Source organism: Ruditapes philippinarum, unplaced genomic scaffold, assembly GCF_026571515.1.
Source record: "Ruditapes philippinarum isolate M1 unplaced genomic scaffold, ASM2657151v2 ctg7250_1_1_1_1, whole genome shotgun sequence".
Classification (NCBI taxonomy): Eukaryota; Metazoa; Mollusca; class Bivalvia; order Venerida; family Veneridae; genus Ruditapes; species Ruditapes philippinarum.
Genome location: NW_026851605.1, coordinates 18,574 through 37,325, shown reverse-complemented (window position 1 = coordinate 37,325; position 18,752 = coordinate 18,574). Strand labels below are relative to the sequence as shown.

Genomic DNA, 18,752 nt, shown 5'->3' with positions numbered 1-18,752 from the left:
TGCTTGTCAAAAGCTTGTCCGTGGATATGGTTAACATTAGAAAAGGGGGATTTGTTTTGTTTTTATAAGCCATGCACAAAATGCTTAAACATGTCAAGTATTACCAGATTTTTACTACGTTTAATATCTATACCCAATGCAGCTTCTAGACTGCTTAGGTAGTTTAGTTTTAAATTAATTTTATTCCAAAGTGTGCGTTATTTAAATCACTCAGTATGCACTTGACATTGTCAATATAAAAATCAGTCTTTTTAGTGCATAAAATTCTCTGCCACAAGGACGTGCCTTGATTTGAATTACATAATTATATAATTCGTCCGGGTTTAGTCGTAAAATCAAAGTAAATTTGGATAGCAACATTTAAAGGTAATTCTTTATTTAAAAACATTTAAATCTATATTATTGAATGTTCTTAAACTGATGCTCGTCAATTATCAGCCAGGCTGAATTTCCGTGAAATTAATCTCGGTCATAGACCGTTTGGTCATTTTTCTCTCGTCTCTGATTTATTATTTATGTTTGACTGCATTATACTACAATACATATATCTTTCGTAGGGCTTCAAGAAACCGTTTTTGATATTTCATTTCAAGTAGGCAGGGACATTTGTAATTGTAAATCACAGATTTAAATCAGAATGATAACAAGTTTTTTTGAGTATTTTAATTTTTAATAAGACTTATAATAAACACTATTTATTTTGCCAGTGCTTAATAAAATACTAGTCCATAAAACATTCAGAAGCATACATTAGCTTATCACTTCAGGACCCATTTTAAAATGTGTTTGCGTTCTTGCAAAGCATTTTTGTCATCTTTCATCAAATTGAAAGACACTTTTTATCTTTGTAGACAGATAAGGACTTAACCAAGTTAACCGAGATTTCATATCTTGAAACCATGCAGTAATAAAATAATGTGTATAACACGTTGTCTCATTCTAAACGATAACTCTTTTGCATTTGGTAAGACAAGTTGTATTGTTCTATCATAATACATCTGAATTGTTCTACCTACCTATTCCCATTTATGTATTCCTGGGAACAAAAATAGAAACTCGTTTAAGAGATTTCTTTATTTTGTATATTCTTTTGAGATGATTTCTTATCCCCTCTCTCTGTCTTATTTTATTAAAGGGGCCTTTAAATCAATCGTTCATTATTTTTTCTCTGATTTTTAATTTCTTTGTCGGTAACTATTATTTCTTCTTATGTATCTTTTTTAATGACAAATCTGCTCGTGGCTTGCTTCCTGTCTTGTTTTTTGTTTGTTTAGGGTCCTCCTTGGCTTCTTGCCTCTGGTTCTTGTTGCTGGGTACTGTGGGGTTGCATTTATTGTCTTTCTTTGATGATTTGTTTATTACATTTTACTACCCTGATCCAAATGGTAAATACTTACACCAGGTTATTGGAAAGCTTTCCTTACGGCATTGTCGTAAACGTTTCACAACCCGTCCTATCAGATAAAAATATGTAAAAAGGACATAATGGATGTTTCTAGTCGTAACGCATTCCCTTTAACTTAAATTCATCACAAAGGCGTAGCTGTAAAATAGACATTCTTAAAATGCAAACTTTGCTCATCAAGGTAGGCAGGCCTAGCTGCGGTGTTATACCGTTCATTCTCAAAACATGCGAACATTAAACAAAAAAGGTAGAAGAAGTAGTAGAAGAAGCAGTTGTATCAGCAGTAGCAGCAGAAGAAATAATAGTAGTAGCAGTAGAAGAAGTAGTAGTAGTAGAAGCATCAGCCAGCAGCAGTAGTAGAAGTTGTTCGTTCGGGTTGAAATAATACACGGAAGGGCATCTGAGGTCTTGCTCAACCAGTAAAACGGCGCCATATGACCTATACTGTGTCGGTTTGACGTAAAACCCAATCAAACAAACAAACACTTTGTAGTAATTTCATTATCAGCAGTAATAGCTGCAGTTGATAAAACATATATAAAATTAAAGAAATGCTGCTTATCATAAATCTGTTTTAGATTGTTAAGAATGGACAAAGAATCAGCCGAATTCTCTGATAAACAGACGAACATGGACCACAGGTCAAAAATTGCATTTTTTCAAATAAAGCAAAACCCACACAGGTACTGAAACTTAATGTATTTTAAATTTAAAAGTAGTAAAACCGCTGTCTAAAATTGTTAAATGATTGTCCGAAGTAGCATTTTTTCTGTGAAATAAATGCAAATTGATTTAATAAAATATTGTAACTTAACAATTTCAAAAATTACATTGTGCTACTTTAAACAGTTTGTTCATGTATTATCTATTTGATTTTCTGTTTGTAATAAATAGCCCCCACGAAGGAAAACAGATATTCAAAGAGGAGATAGTCATGAAGCACAATCAGGTTGTACCATTCTTCCGCAAATATTGACCAATCTTTTCAGAACATAAACCATAAATTGTATTCTTATTTTTAATTTATTTCTTGCATTATATTATGGTTACTATGCTTTTTAATGCATTTTCATTTTTTTTGTCATTATAAACGTTTTTTAAAGTTATTAATATTTTATCTAAATTCTGATTCATTTAACATTATCAGGCAATTTTGAGAAATTTTTCAAATAGAAAAATAATAAATATATATATACATGTATATACTAGTATATATACAAAGGAAAGAAAAACATAGCGGGAATTTATACATAGAAAAATCGCACGAAAAATCGGCACGCCTCAGCCGGGGCTCGAACCACGGGTCTCTGGATTGCCGGTCAAGTATGCTTATCACTACATCAAAAATCTGTAAGCACATTTTAAATTAATATCAAAAGAGAATAGTCATTTGAAAATCGTTTTAAAAAAACATGAACGATCCTATTGAAAATTCTCATTTTAAAACATTGTTTAAGCTTCAGCTAGAGCGCTGGATGGTGAGTCATCTCAAAGCCTATCAACACGAACGATAGACTCAACGGATAAGAAGTACTTAGTTGTTTCGTAAATTGTTCTGATTTTTCCTATGATAGTGCAATAAAGGAAACTAATGATATTTTAAATTAGAGGTTTTGAAAATCGATAATGTATTCTGTTTTCTTTACACATTATAACATGTTAAATGTTCAGTTTAATTCCAGGATGTCTTGGTTCAATGTCGCTTTGTTTGTGTTTTCTCAAATTCATTTACTCAGATATTTTGTATCTTTTTTTTACTAATAATAAGATTTTAAAATGGTTAGTTGTTGTACCTGTATGTATAAATCTTTTGTTGCAATGTTGGTTGTGTGTTTATTTGATATTAACTCTTTTATTTAACAAACAACGCGTGGATCAATTGTTAAAGTCAGTATGCAAAATATTTATTCACGCAACAACACTTGCCTTTTTAAGTGTTTATTTCTTTGATAAAAAATTTGTAGTCGTTTTAAAACCTTACATAATCGTATTTGTCAGTGCCAACTGTCAAGAAGCTTTATTTTTTTTCTTCGTTTCTGTTGCCTATTAGTACCGTCTTACTTAATGAAAACTGGATTGCTTCAACATTTCAAGCTGTATCTGATTGTTTCAAACGCACTTAACATTATTTTATAATCATGAATTATTATAAATACAATAATATTTTACGACAGGCTATTGATGTATGCGTGAAAAAGACTGTATTCACTTTTAATTTAACACCCAAGAAGCTTATATTTTTTGAACTTCTAATAAATTGCATTGCACTCTTTAAACACATACAACACTTGGCAGAATACTATATAAATATAAGACTTAAAACAGATGCCTTACCTTTTATGTTGGAACGATCAAACAGAAAACATGATATAGAAAAAGAAAAAAAAAATTTAATGCCTCTAGATTCAGGCTTTTGTTTATGTTTGAAACTTGAATTGTTTTATGTTATATTACAATCTTATTACATTATTGTCAATATTGTTCTTCCTCTGACTCATATTGAAGTATGCTGTAACACAGCATTTTATAAAGTCAACCAAAGAAAATGAATGTCGGACCATCCCCCAGGTCATAAAAACAAACAAAAACAATATCCTATTTACGAATAAGTTTTATAATTTATCTTTTTTGTTAATTTCATTGCTTGCATGAATGTGTTCCAATCATTATTTATTTCTAACATCCGCTTCAATTTAAACATGTAAAACAATATCATTTCGTTACATTTGTGTTATCATTTCAGGTCCGGCAATAAATTCGGGTATGAAGTACGAGGGAAAATAGTAAACGTCTCTGCCAGTCAAAACATGTAAGCCATTTTATAAATAGATTTATTTTTGGAAGAAACAGTCTATAAACTATTGATCCCCTATATCGTATTTCTATAAGGCTTTCGATGCATGCGCAAAACTTTATTGTTGATTTAATAAAACATTATGCTTTACAAAAGAAGATAGATATATTTAAATAGATATATTTATCTCGACAAAGGCAAAATGTTACATGATAAACAAACACAATATAGATTAAAACAATGACACATAAATAATTAAGTAAATAAATAAAAAGATAAATAAATAAATACTATATTATATAGAAAAAAAATCATTTAAAAACAAAAACAACTTTATTTCCTTTTAAAAGAAGTAACTGTTTATCACTTTTTGAGTTCTTATATTAATTTGTATTTCCCTCTCTTAACTCCAATTATATTTCGCAAAAATCTTTATTAAAAAAGAACAACTTTTAGCAGATACTTTTTAATTGTGCACTTTCCTTTTTGTTGGGATGATAAAACAGAAAACATGATTATGTAGAAAATGATATAAATATATATTTAAGAAGCATGCCTGCAGATAAATTTCATTTTTTTTAAAAGTCAAATATTGTGAACTGAACATGGAAAATAAATTACTTGTTTCAACGGCACTTATAAACCAAATAAATTACAAAAAAAAGTCAAAAGTAATACAGCAGGCATTTGGTGATCATTTTTAGTCGCATGTTACATGCATTTTTTTAATATTTGAATCTTTTAACTTCTTAAAAGATATACTCAGTCCTTATTTTAGAAAAAATATTCAATTAGACTTTTTAAAATTCAAATCTATAACCTTCTTACAAAGAATGTCAAATGTAAATAAAAGAATGAGAAAACTATGTATGGGAAGCTGCGTTACCTATTACAAGTCAAATTAAGTTGGTCTTTTCTTAAAAAAAAACTGCCATTTCTAATGACACTACTGTATATATAATTATATCTAATGTGAAGAGTTATTAAAACAACATATCTACTTTATGTGAATTCAAAACATGCTTATTTTATATTTATATACTGTGTAGCATTGGTCAGTATTTACTAAAATATTTGAGCAAAGTATACCTTAAAAATCTGAGTACGTTTTTTTAAAATCTTTTTTTTTTGTAATAACTCATCTGAGAGCATGCAGCTTTAAAGCATCATATGGCGTTGGAAAAGCCCTTGAAGAAATGATAAACATGGTAGAACCATTCCTAAAACCATTTATCATTATTATTATTATCATTATTATCATTATCTTGAATTATTGTAAAATTATTATTATTAGTGGGGCACAAACTTCCGTGGTTTTCGTGGGTATGTCAATCCACGAATTTAAGATCCGACGAAATTTTATGCCAACAACTACTTCTTGCCATGTCTCCATTCTATACAATACAAACATGCATCAGCGCTTTTCCACTGATTTTTGTGTAATGAATGCCCAGATGCAAGGATTAAATATATTGACCAGCGCTGTGTGATACGTTAAGTAAAAATGCGCGGCGGTTAAGTGTAAGATTACATTGCAGTAGGTTATTTATTTTATTTTATTTTTTTACAAGAAATTGAAAATCCACGAATTTAAGAACCCACGAAAATGCCCGTTTGATAAAACAACGAAATTTTATGCCCACGAATATTAGTGAATTCGCAGTAAATAATAAATTAATATTATTGTCAATTTGATTTTTAACATAAAAGTGCTCTTTTAAAAAAAATAAAATAAACAAATAAAAATCAAGAACAACAACACAATTGCATCAATACAACATAACATCGAATGTGTCAAATTTACGTGAACATATTTCAGGCCCGGCAATGAATTCGACAGCGAAATTCGAGAGAAAATTGTAAACGTGTCAGCCAGTCAAAACCTGTAAGTTTAATATAAATAGATGCATTGCAATGATTGAAGACACATTTAATTTTTTTCTGTTATTTCCTTCGCAAATGCCGTTTAGATTTCTTTTCTGTATGGAAAGTAACTCATATCTGTACGAACAGTTTAGGTAACATATATCTTTGCGTTTTGTTGCTGTGTTTTTAATGTGTGTGGATTTTGATTGGTAAAGAAATTGCTATATATTGGTTTCCGTAAAAGTTTGTTTTTATATGCTCTGGAGCATGAATTGTAAAAACAATGAACATTTTCACTCACATTTCATTATACAAGAACAAAAAAGTGTAGATTGCCTAAAATATTTAAAGAAAAATGATGATAACATTTGAAACAGGTGGTCTCCAAATGATTTGGAAATATTCCAACATCCCGTGTGCTTGATTAGCGCCGTGAGTGAAACAAACGAAATAGGAGAAGAAACTAACATTCTTTTAAAAAGCGAAGAAACAGCATTTGATCAAATAACAAAGGTAGATTGGCCAATAGTTGTTGTAGCCGTCGCAGGCTTGTACAGAACTGGAAAGTCGTATCTAATGAATCGTCTGGCGGGCTCGAGCAAAGGTAATTTAAAAGTATATGTAAATGGAATTGTACCTTTATCAAATTAGTTACAAACTAACTGATGTTATTTCACAAATCCTACAATAAATCAAAACTGCACCTTGTGATAATATATTCTATATATAATTGTATGGTACATTTTTCCTTATCATTATGCTTAAAATGGAGGCTAAAGCTTTGTTCTGATATTGATTTAGGTTTTGCGCTGGGAGATACAATTGAATCAAAAACCAAGGGCATTTGGGCATGGTGTAAAATACATCCAACATTGTCGAACACTGTTTTGCTTCTGCTTGATACAGAAGGACTTGGCGATGTTGAAAAGGTAGGGATATAGTTATTCAAAAGCATTTTACGATGAAGTGTTTACAAAATGATAAGAAAACAAAATAAATTATGGATATCAGTTCCAAGCTGTTAACTTACCTGTTGCATTTATGAACTCATGTTACAGATCATGTTCTTATAATCTTATTTGACAGGGTGACCCAAGTCATGACAACAAGATTTTTACCCTTGCGACACTCCTTTGCAACTGCTTAGTTTACAACATGAAGGGCGCTTTTGATAATGACGCCGTTTCTAAACTCAAGTATCCTTTGTATGTGTGAGTAACATTGCTGTTACGTTAGTTTGTTTTAAATGATGGCAATGAATTATTAAACTGTATAAAAGCTTTGGCTTCCAGAATCAAATTCCACTTTTCTACAATGAAAATAATTCATGAGTAGTTTATATAATAGTACCAATACATACATAAATAAATCAATAAGTAAAACAATACATACAATACAAGGTGAGAAATTTAAGTAGTCAGTTCCACAAAACCAAACCATCAATCATTATTTAATTCCCGTGTTAATCCCCTTTTGCATACTGGGGAGAGGAGTTTAGGAATGTCCTCCGTTTGTCAGACCGTCGGCCCGTCTGTCCGCTCCATAGCGTTCAAAGCACTGATATATTTTTGAAATAGCTTAGCACAAATAATCACCATTGTGGAAGATGTGCAGAGCGCAATAATTGGGTTACTTCCCCCCCTGGTCAAGGTCACTTCAATAGTCAAGTATTAACAAGAGCCCGGTTGGAACCAGATGATGTTCCCCGAATATGTTTTGGACACAGGAAAGTACACCTTTTATTGTTTCAGAGTTATGTTCCTTTTTTAATTTCAAAGTGCAATAATTTCAAAATTGGGCAAGGTAGGGTTACTGTTCTTTGCACTGATCTTCTAAGCAATGAACTCTATCTACCTACAATGTTCTATTGTTGATACCTTTTATGGCTTCCGAATTATGACCTGGAAAAAGAGAGTAAAGCACATCACCGGCACATTCCGCTTCACTGCACAAAATGGCCTTCAGACCTAAAAATAGAAGAAAAAAAACTTGTCCGGACTCCACAGATCAAAGTACTTGTAAAATTTTAACCAATCTTTACAGAAGTGATCAGTACTGTCCCTAGTTGTGCACAACACTGGACCAGACGTTTTACCATCAATCACCATATTATCATCATTTTTTCGGCTTCTATTACAGCTACACTAGCAGACACATTATCTTTTCGCTCATCGTATTTCATCAGAAGATTTATGTGGTACATTCCAATGATATCACCTTCTTTTACTTTGTAGTCAAATCTGTTAACTGCTTCACCCTGGTTCCTACGTCTATGTTATTTATTCTTTCAGTGCTTGTATGGGGCCCCTAACAGTCCTGCCACATAACCACTCAAATTGTTGGAACCCTGTATTTAACTTTTTGACTTTTCTGTATGCAATGAGAAACGCGGGCAAATTCTCAGAATATTTCCCAAAACTAAATCATAAATTGCTGACTCCTTAGCCATGGCATCTATTTCAACCTTATAAGAAAAGGTATTCTTGCCATGAATACCAACCTGGCCGACCATTAATTGCTATCATGAAACAAATGTTTCTTCAGCATTTGATCTTCTTTGACCAATTTCTTTCTAACTACCACAATTTTGCAACTGGTCTCTCCTAGAAAAATTCCACCTTCTGAGTTCCAACATATCCTAGTTTCAGATCTAATTGATGTTAACCTTCTACTGATTCAATTGCAATAAGAAATTACCATCGTCTCATTTAAGTTTCTCCTCTTCGATGCATTAATCATTAAAGCTTGTTGGAAACATTGACTTAAATAACCCCGATATTTTCATATCATCTGATCATCCATCACGTCTATTTTCTACAAGTCTACTACGCTAGTTCCTTTCGAAGAATTTCGATTTGTTTTATTGTTATTTAATTTCGCTCCTCATATGCCATTGTAGCAGTCCCATGTGTTGACTTAGTCTGATCTCGACAATCACTAGCCACATAACCCTTTTTATTAAATATGAACATGTTACTCTTCTGTTTTCTCTGTGATAGTGATGTGCTCTTTTTGTTCAGTCAAAGAGTCACCATCATAACGATTTGTTGAACAATCTTTGACAAATAATAACTTTGAATATTTTGTATATTTAATGTTATCACATCGTAGGCCAATTCTTTTCAACTGCTTAAGTAACTATCTAAGCGAGCCATAAATTGTTCACAGTCAACCCTTGTTTTATTCAGCAATTTACCTCTCAAAAAGGAACTCATTATTTACAGCCAAAACGAATAACACTCTATTCATTTACCATTTATACAAAATATCTTTCCACATGTACGTCTTTTATAAGATACAATACTTAACATCTGAAGATCTTAAAACCGCACAAAACAATACAATCAGCACAAAATAAAGAACACAAAATGAATTTGTTTGTAACTCCTAAGATTCAGTTTAAACCACTAAAATTTATCAAAATTTATCCAAAAATCAAAAAATCTTATCAGCATCAGAAAACAACTTAACCACCTAAACAACCTGTCCAATATTTACAGATATCTTCAACAACAAAGCATCAACTACAAGAATCTGGACAATAAATGTCACTAAATACTCACTTCAATGAACCCCTCCCCACCCAAAAACAACCACAAAAAAAAAAAAACAGAAAAAAAAAAACAACAAACAAACAAACAAAAAAAAAAAAAAACAAATAAATACAACGAATGAACCCTAATACATCAAGATCACCATAATATCACCACAACTTAATTCAAACTAACTTCAGTAAAGCAACAAAATTCCTTTCAAAACAATATTCTCTTCTCTAAATATAAACTCTACAGACTCCGAGAGTACCTTCTTTAAACAGATCTAAGTTTATCACAATACTCGCATGATCATCAAACATTTGTCTTAACTGACATTTTCATGTATAGAGAGTTTATACGAGTAGCAACAGGTAACAAAATAACTGGACGTTGACACATGATATTTACACTACATTTACTGTTGCGTTGTAGTTAAAATATTAACCCTTTACCTCATATATACGCGAAAAAACGCACTTTCGACCCCCTTTTTTAGGTCTAAAATAGTGAAAAAATGACCTATTGGGGTCCCAAACACTTGTTTTTGTTTGAAAAATGTTGCTAAAAACAGTGAGCATTTTTTCGGCGCCGTCCCCCATCCACAAGATACATCAGGGGGTTGCCAGAAGGGGGATGTGCCCCATTCTGTTTGGGGGGTTTGAAGGGGGCGGAGTCCCCCTCATCGCCAAGAAAATTTTGGACTTGTGACAGGCTAAAAATGACCCCAGGTCGATCATAAGAGAAAGTGTAACCAACGCTGAAAAGCTTTTGTCTCTATCTCAGTCCCTTGAGAAGTTGCAGCACTTTGAAATAAATTTTGATGGAAAAAAATCGTGGCAAACTAGTGATTTTTGGCAATTTTGAGATGTCCCCTCGTTGCCATGGTAACAGGAAATTTAAGACTGAGTATGTTGTTACAAAGGCAATGGTCCAGTCAATATTTGTGCCAAGTTTGATTAGTATTGAAGCATTTTTCATAGTTTCATAGCAGTTTGAACTTGTAACAGGAGGTTTTTCAGTGAAAGCGGCCATTTTTCACAATATGCTCATGAGGGAAAGGGTTAAATTGTTTAAAGAAAAAAAAACATATAATACGTATTGTACGATTATCCTGACAATAATTACTGGTATAACAATATGTATTGAACTAACATCATTCTGATTTCTTATGTTCTATAACAATGAAATTTATATAAACATGGCAACAATCTTCTGTTCAAAATATCTAAATATATATTTTTTATTAACATTATATTGTATATTATATTAATTTATATATGTATGTAACAACTTAACTAAAATGCAAGATTTGTAACAGAAATGGCAAGTAATATAAGATTTCGGGGGCAGTCATCTGAGGATAATCAGTCGATTAATCTAATACTACCTGACTTCGTTCTGTGTTTGAGAGATTTCAGTCTAAAATTGGTAAAAGGTGGAAAAACGATAACAGAAAACGATTATCTTGAGCAAAGTTTAGCAGAAAACAAAAGCAAAGCAGAAAAGTTCAACGAACCAAGAGCATGCATCAGAAAATACTTTACTAGACGCGAGTGCTTTACTTTCCCAGTTCCAGGTGATGGTGATGTCCTTGAGAATCTTGAAACTTTAAGCATTGCTCAATTATCTCATAGATTCAAGGAAGTAACAACTCGGTTTACATCCTATATATACAAAATACCACCAAAGAGCTTGCTAGCCAGTAAACCAATAAACGGACAAAGTAAGTTTAAAATAACCATTATTTATGAAAGTATGTTATTCAATCTTGACATGCATACAAAACATAATGCAGTTATTAGCCTGTAAAACTTAAATATGTAGAAGCATTATGCAGCCAACAATTCCTCATGACAAATATATAACTGAGTTGCATACCTCACAATCTGTATTGTTTCTATAAAATTTAGTTTATGTATACTTACTTTCTTAAGATGTCCTTTTTTGTTCTTCCATTTCATAAGAACTTTTTAGCGGAGTTACTTTTTATTTTGCATCACATCATCTTACTTACTTACCTTGAACGTTTTTTTTATTCTATTCATAGTGTTCGTAACACTAGCTAAACACTACATAAATGCTATCAAACACGGCGCTGTTCCAGATGTTGATGAAGCATTTACAGCTGTAGCGAAATTAGAGAATGCAAAAGTTGAAAAAGAAGCTCTGGATATCTTTGAAAATGAAATGGTAAACGTAATGCTGCCAATCTCCGAAATTCATTTGGGGAAACGTTACAGACATGCTCAAAAGATAGCGCTAGATCATCTTCGACAGAATGTTATTCATGACTTTCAAGCGAAATGTCAAATTCAAGCACAGGTTAGCGACTATCAATTTAGTTTATGTCAGGCAAATGGGTGCATTAGTTTCCATCCAAAGTCCATTTAGTTTGCCCAAGAATATATCAAAAGGTTTGGTTCTGTTAGTAGTTTGATTTTGCATGCAAGTTATTAGTTCGTCATAGTATTTTGGTTACAAGCATTATAAAACATGATGTTCCCTTACATTATACATTGTCTATTCAGTTTTAAGCTAGTTTTTCGTTCGCTTCTACTCAATGAAATAAAGACATATTATCCCATTTCTAACATTCGTCTGAATATTAAGAATGATAAACTAAAATGTAATAAGTATGCTCTGCCTATTCAAGGAGAAGATGTTATATACATTGATGCCAAAAGTTTTTTAACTATTTCAACAGACATTTTTAGAAAATATTTAAAGCCCAGTGCATTGTATTTTTCCGGACAAGATAAACATAACAATCAATCTCTTCAAGGTTAAAACGTAAATATGTTTTTTTTTCATTTATATATAAAGAATTCATTTTATGGTTCATATAAACTACACCTCAGTGTGTATCAAATATTGTTCATATTGATTCCAAACCAGATTCAAACTTTCAATTATAGTATAAGTAGATATTTATGTAACCACACCTGTATTTTATTATTGTAATCAAGCTACTATTTGCTCGGCTGTAACTTCTGTTCATGTTACCGACAAACACATTAGGATTTCTATTTATTTGCCAAAAATAAGGATGAGTATATGTTTTAGCAGCATGCTTCATTCTTTCCCTTGCTTCAAATACTCGACCTTGTTATTTATTGACGGTTTTAAAGAGAAATATAGAGACGATTGGCGATTTCACGATCAAAATCATTAGACACTTCGTCTTTAATTTTTTTATATTAAAAGGTTTATTGATGTTTGTAGTCGGTGAATAGTTATCAATCCTTGATTTTAAGATACTTATTGGACTTAATGAAGACGTGTCGGATATGAGACACATACCTCTAGCTTAAAAGCCAATGTCACAAAGGTGTATTCAAAGTGTTCATATGGTTGTAAATAGAGGGTCTCGTTGGGTCCATGACTTTGGCATTCATGAATGCATTTTGAAATCATGTTTTATATATATTTAGCTGATAATTTAAACGCGCTTGAATAAGGTGTGTAGCTTAAAAATGTTACATTGAACAACTAGAAAGTATTTTTTTCATTAAAGTATTTTCATGTTGATGTCCAGTCAATAATCCTGTCACTCAATTGGGCATTTCGAAAAAACGTTTGCATAGTGTATGTGTTAAATTCTTACACGATGTGTTACTGGCAATTTTTATGGCTTCGGTTCTAAGTTCAAGTTTACGGTATTAAGTAAAAAATGTAATTTAAAATAAGGGCTTGTTTAGATGACAATCATAGTGTTAACATTTTCAGAAGCCAAATATTAAATTTAAAGTTAAACTTAAATGTCAAAAGTCATAATTTGGTAGTGCCTTGATAATCATATTTAGTACATATCGTTTCCATAGATTTTCATATTTTTAAATGACATTTATCTTATATGCGGTACTGTATAGTCACATAATCCTTTAGACACGGACAATTATTCATGTTTTATAAAGTGCAAATATATAGTTTGGTAACGTGTAGAAAATGGATTTAGAGTATGTAAACTGTTTATCACCCGAAAAAAGGAGTGCTAAACGTGCACTCAATTGTCATACAAGAACATATACTTGTATTTGAATACTGAAATAAAATATGAATTACGTAGATTGAGTAAGTAACTGCTAAAGGCAACAATAGCACACGTCACTGGCCAGTCGGTTTCATTTTGGAAACTAAATGAGGGCAACAGAAATATGAAAATGATAAGAGCATTTCTGGGATATCATGGGCTTTTCAAATAGTTAGTGCCGAGTGTGAAAAATTTTGTTGTTAAAAAAGACAAAGGCCACTCCATGGCTTTAAGGGTAAAATACCACAAAAGAACATTGATGGTCATCAATCTCGTCAATCATGGATAATTCTTGAATAAACAAGGCATACATTTTGTGACACCTTTGTTGCTCGAATTGTCATGTTAAACAGCTTGAAAAATGACAGTTATACTTTGATGTCAAACAGTACATTGATGTCTGGTGATATCCTTGTCGTCCGCAAATGTATGCTTCTTGAAATAATTCTGCACCCTAAAAATATCAGAAAAAATATAATAAAATGCATCAATACACGTATGACATTTTTATGAGTGGTTAAGATCGCCGACTAAATACTGTTTGGCTTTCAGGGATTCGAATTCAATCAAGGACATTGGATTCTTTCATTAGAGGAAGATATCTAACTACTTTATGGTTTCTTCTCAGATTCCCTTTTCTGTCTGAAATAATATATGAAGGGACATGTGAGGTCTTTTACCACTTGCAAACCTTTACAGGGTCGTGCGACTGAAATCAACAAATCAAACAAAATAAAACAACAATTTATCATTTCTTTACAGAAGAAAATGGATGCAATTTGGGACAAGATAAAAACAACCAATGAGCAAAAAGTTCGAGAAAAATGTGAAAATACTTTGCAAAATTTGTTTGAAAAATGTCTTAAAAAGAAGATTGAAAATCGAGAGTATGAAACAGCAGGTGGTCATCAGAGATATAAGAATGATGTAGAAAGTACAAAAGATGCATATTTCAGTGCTCTCAAAGACTTCAAGGAGAACGAGGTTTACGAAACTCTTGATATTGGCCTTCTATATATTTTTAATCTTGTTTTATTTTATTGGTATAATCAAAATGTTTACTGCATCTGGAAACAAGTTTATGATCATAAAGCGCGGAGTTAAGAAAAAAATTTTTAATTCAAAAGCACAATATCTGTTTTCAGAAGATAATCAAAATCGTATTCAGCTTATCTTGACTCATTTGGCACAGATGTGCCCTTTTCTGATAGTATGATTGCGGTCGTGTATTGTTATCCATTTTTTTTTTCAACACAAAAAAGACTTAAGTAAGTTTTCCAGGGTTCCTTTCGAAAAATAGTTTGTTTCTAATGATGCATTTCTAAGTTATACATTTAGCAGCGGACTGAAATTAAAATATGATTTTAATAGCCTCTTTTCAGAAGCTAATATGACCAGAACTTAGTTATTTGGGTCATGAACATAACCTCGAGATTATCATCGCGTTGAAATTAACTTTAATTGGATACATATTTTATTTAAAAGTTTAAGTGTTAAAAAACATATAATCAAATAATTTGTGTGTAGTAATTTCTAGTTTGCCTTGTTAAATTCATGTGCATTATGTCAAAATAGTCGACAACGGCCCCGCTCCAGTGCCATTTTTGTCCCCGCCTTCAGAAAAAGGCGCCGTACGTCCTTCCGCCTGTCTGTCCGTCCATCAGTCCGTTTGTCACATTTTGTGTCTGGTCCATAACTATGCCATTTATCAAAGGAATCTTAAATAACCCAGCACAAATGTTTATTAGTGTAAGACAATGTGTCATGCGCAAAACCACACCTGTACATTAAAGGTCGAGGTCAAATGTAGTTATCAAATGTCAACATTGTCTCTTTGAAGGTATATATCGTGTTCGATCAATAACTTTCTTATCCATAATAGAAATTTGAAATTATTTTGCTTAAATGTTAACAATAATTTGGCAATGTGTCAAGCGCAACAATAAGTCGATTGCCTTGAAAGTCAAGGTTACAGTTGAAGGTAAAAATCATAACATTGTCTGTTACATGATTTATTTTGTGTCTGGTCTATAAGTTCTGCAAAAATTAAGGGATTTTAAAATATTTGATACAACAGTTAACAATAATAGGGCAATGTGTCATGCACAAGCATCAGTCCATACCTCCAAGGTAAAGGTCACAGTTGGAGGTCAAAGTTTAGCATAGTCTGTTTTATGGTATATTTTGTGTTTGGCACATAATCGTTTGATTGTTCAAAATGTTTTAAAATAATTAGCACAAATATTCACAATAATGCTACAATGTGTCATGCGCAACGCCTGAATCCCTTATTTCAAGGCCTCAGTTAGGGGCCAAGTCTTAACATGGTCTGTTCTAAGGAATATTTTGTGTCCGACATATAGCTTGTTTATCAGATGCTTTAAGATAACTTGGCACAACTGTTGACAATCTTAAAAGGACGTGTTATGGGCAACACCTAGACCCGTACCTCAAAAGTCATAGTCACACTTGAAGGTCAAAGCCAGAAATGGTCTGTTGGAATGTAGTGGTGAATCGCCCACATACCTAAAAGTTATGGACTCACAAAATATACCCTGTAACAGACCATATTCTGTATGAACTTTGTATTTGTGACATTATGTGGCTTTGAAATAGTGATTACAAATATACAAATGTATTTTGTTGCAACATACACAGGAATAATTTCATTATATTTCCATAATGAATTAATTCTTATTTGAATGTGCAGATTGATCTAGCATTGATTTTGCACTGAAAGTCTTGAAGTCAATACATCAATCTTTTGATGTAAAATCATGTCAAATTTTCCCTAGGCGGGGGCGTTGGTAACTGTTTCAAATTCTTGTTTTCTATGGAAGACATACATTTAAATAATTCTAACAGAAATAAAGTGCCTTAACATTTAATTTAGATATATGACATAATTCTGTGACGTTAAACTTTTATAACGGGCACTTAGTTTATTTAGACTTTTATATGCAACTACACTTGAACCTTCATGAAAAAATGATGTTTTGTTTAACTTGCGGCATTGTCATGTAAACATTGTATAAAATAATGTCAATTGTGGACGTTATTTCAAAACATCTTACCGCAATATAAATGAGTTACTTTCTTGCGTTGAAATATAATGGCATCCTCTAGCAATATATCTCATAAAAGCGATCTCGTGACGTTAGAGCTCTGTTGTTTTATTGTTCGTATCTAAAAGTTGAATCTCAGATAACATAGACTTGCTTCTGTATTTTGCTAGTTTTCAAAGAACTGTAAAATTATACATACGGTAAATAAATATTCATTCTTTCCATAGATGCTATCTACTTGGTATGGATTTGTAGAAAGTATGACCAAACATGAAGCAAAAATTGTTGAAGCTGATAAAAACATGTCAAAGAAGGAGAAAGATGGTATGTGATAAATGCCTTTTAAAAATATGTTTGGAAAAAAAGCTTGAACAATAACTGTCTGATATTAGAATGTAATAAAATGAAACTATCTCACTTAGATTCCCTTTTCCGTTTTCTACAAACTTCGCCTCATTTTCAACTGCAAACATGGATATCACGTGATCCTTGAGTACACTTAAGATACACTATGATAAAAATATAAATATATTTTAACACCTGTACGTTACTCAAGATATATCTTTTCAGCCGAGCAAAAGCGAAAGCAAGAAAAACTTAACGAATTATTGAAGCAACAGCAGAAAATGCAAAAGGACGCGTCAGACAAACAAAAGAAAAAAAATGCAGGTCATTTTGAAAAGTTAGATAAAGATCGTCGTGAGCAACAAGCAGCAGATAAAGACAAATATGTCGCATTAGCGAAAGAGAGGTTGGAAAAAGAAGCAGCACAAAAAGAAGTTGAACGCTACAAACTAGCACAAGAAGCTGCAGAAAAGGAAGCTGCACGTTATAAAAAGGAACAAGAAGGTGCATGCATGTGAGGAGGCTTCGCGCTACAGAAAAGAAGAAGAAAAGAGAAAGCAAAGGTGGTTTGGTGCAAGAATTTGGAACGCGTTATGGAATATTTAAATCATAAACATTGTAATTTGTCGGACACTCTGAGATTATTACAAACATTTATTTCATGAAAAGAAACAGTGTGATATTATAGCTGTGTTATTTTAATTTGCTGTGTCATAATTACATAGAGGCTTGTATTCTTTCTTGCACTTATTTGGTATAATGTTACTCAAAAGTCATATAATAATCACCATTATATCCTTAATCCTTAATGTGACTTTTTCCTCACTTTTCTCCCCGAAACGTAAGTCTTTATTACGAAATAATATTCGTAATTTCGAAATAATAGTTCGTAATAACGAAATTTTAATTCGTTTTTACAACATATAAATTCGTAATTACGAAATATTATTTCGTAATTACGAAATAATAATTTGTTTTTACGAAATATTAGTTCGTTTTAACGAAATATTATTTCGTAATTACGAATTATATTTTCTTTATTACGAAATATTAATTTGTAAAAACGAAATGTTATTTCGTAATTACGAAATTGTAATAATTTACATCAATAATAATAACAATAATAATAATAATAATAATAATGATAATAATAATAATAATAATACGAATTAATATTTGGTAAAAACGAATTAATTTTACGTAAAAGCGAATTAATATTTTGTAAAACGAATTCATATTTTGTAATTAAGAATTAATATTTCGTAATTACGAAATAATATTTCTTAATAGCGAATTAATATTTCGTACAATCGAATTATACCCCGCGAAAAAAGTGTTGAAAATGTCACATTAGGGGCTCCATATATCCTATATTGTATTAATATTTTTATTTAACAAGTATCTTCGCGTACAAATGAGATAAATGATTTGTGAACATCATATCTTTGAATATTTCATATCCCTACTTCTTGTCAAAATTTAATTCAGAGATTATCAAAAAACAAAGAAGTAGATTTTATATATGTTTTAATGATTGGATGTTTCTTTGGATGATGATTTTCTAAAACAAAACTTCGTTTTATCAATAGTCAATGATTTATAGCTTAAATGTTATCTTTTGTTTACTTTTTTAGATATCAAATTATATAAAAATTATTTTTAATATGAAGTAATTGTCAATTGAAAGTAGTCAGAGAAGCATGATAAATAT

At 31.4% G+C, this 18,752-nt stretch overlaps 1 protein-coding gene and 1 long non-coding RNA gene across 2 annotated transcripts; both read left to right on the top strand.

Moving 5' to 3' along the window:
• The first annotated feature begins 277 nt into the window (after positions 1-277).
• On the top strand, positions 278-4,236 carry LOC132759206 (uncharacterized). Its single transcript, XR_009629684.1, has 5 exons — positions 278-366; positions 1,984-2,088; positions 2,300-2,354; positions 2,863-2,935; positions 4,149-4,236. It is a non-coding gene; the product is annotated as an uncharacterized LOC132759206 (long non-coding RNA).
• Positions 4,237-5,641: 1,405 nt separating this feature from the next.
• LOC132759106 (guanylate-binding protein 1-like) lies at positions 5,642-17,941 on the top strand. Its single transcript, XM_060750863.1, has 10 exons — positions 5,642-5,685; positions 6,019-6,084; positions 6,443-6,669; positions 6,867-6,994; positions 7,152-7,261; positions 10,909-11,324; positions 11,649-11,923; positions 14,394-14,615; positions 16,924-17,020; positions 17,267-17,941. Exons 1-10 carry the CDS (start codon positions 5,642-5,644, stop codon positions 17,557-17,559), a joined length of 1,878 nt encoding a protein of 625 aa, XP_060606846.1. The 3' UTR covers positions 17,560-17,941.
• The last annotated feature ends 811 nt before the right edge of the window (positions 17,942-18,752 follow it).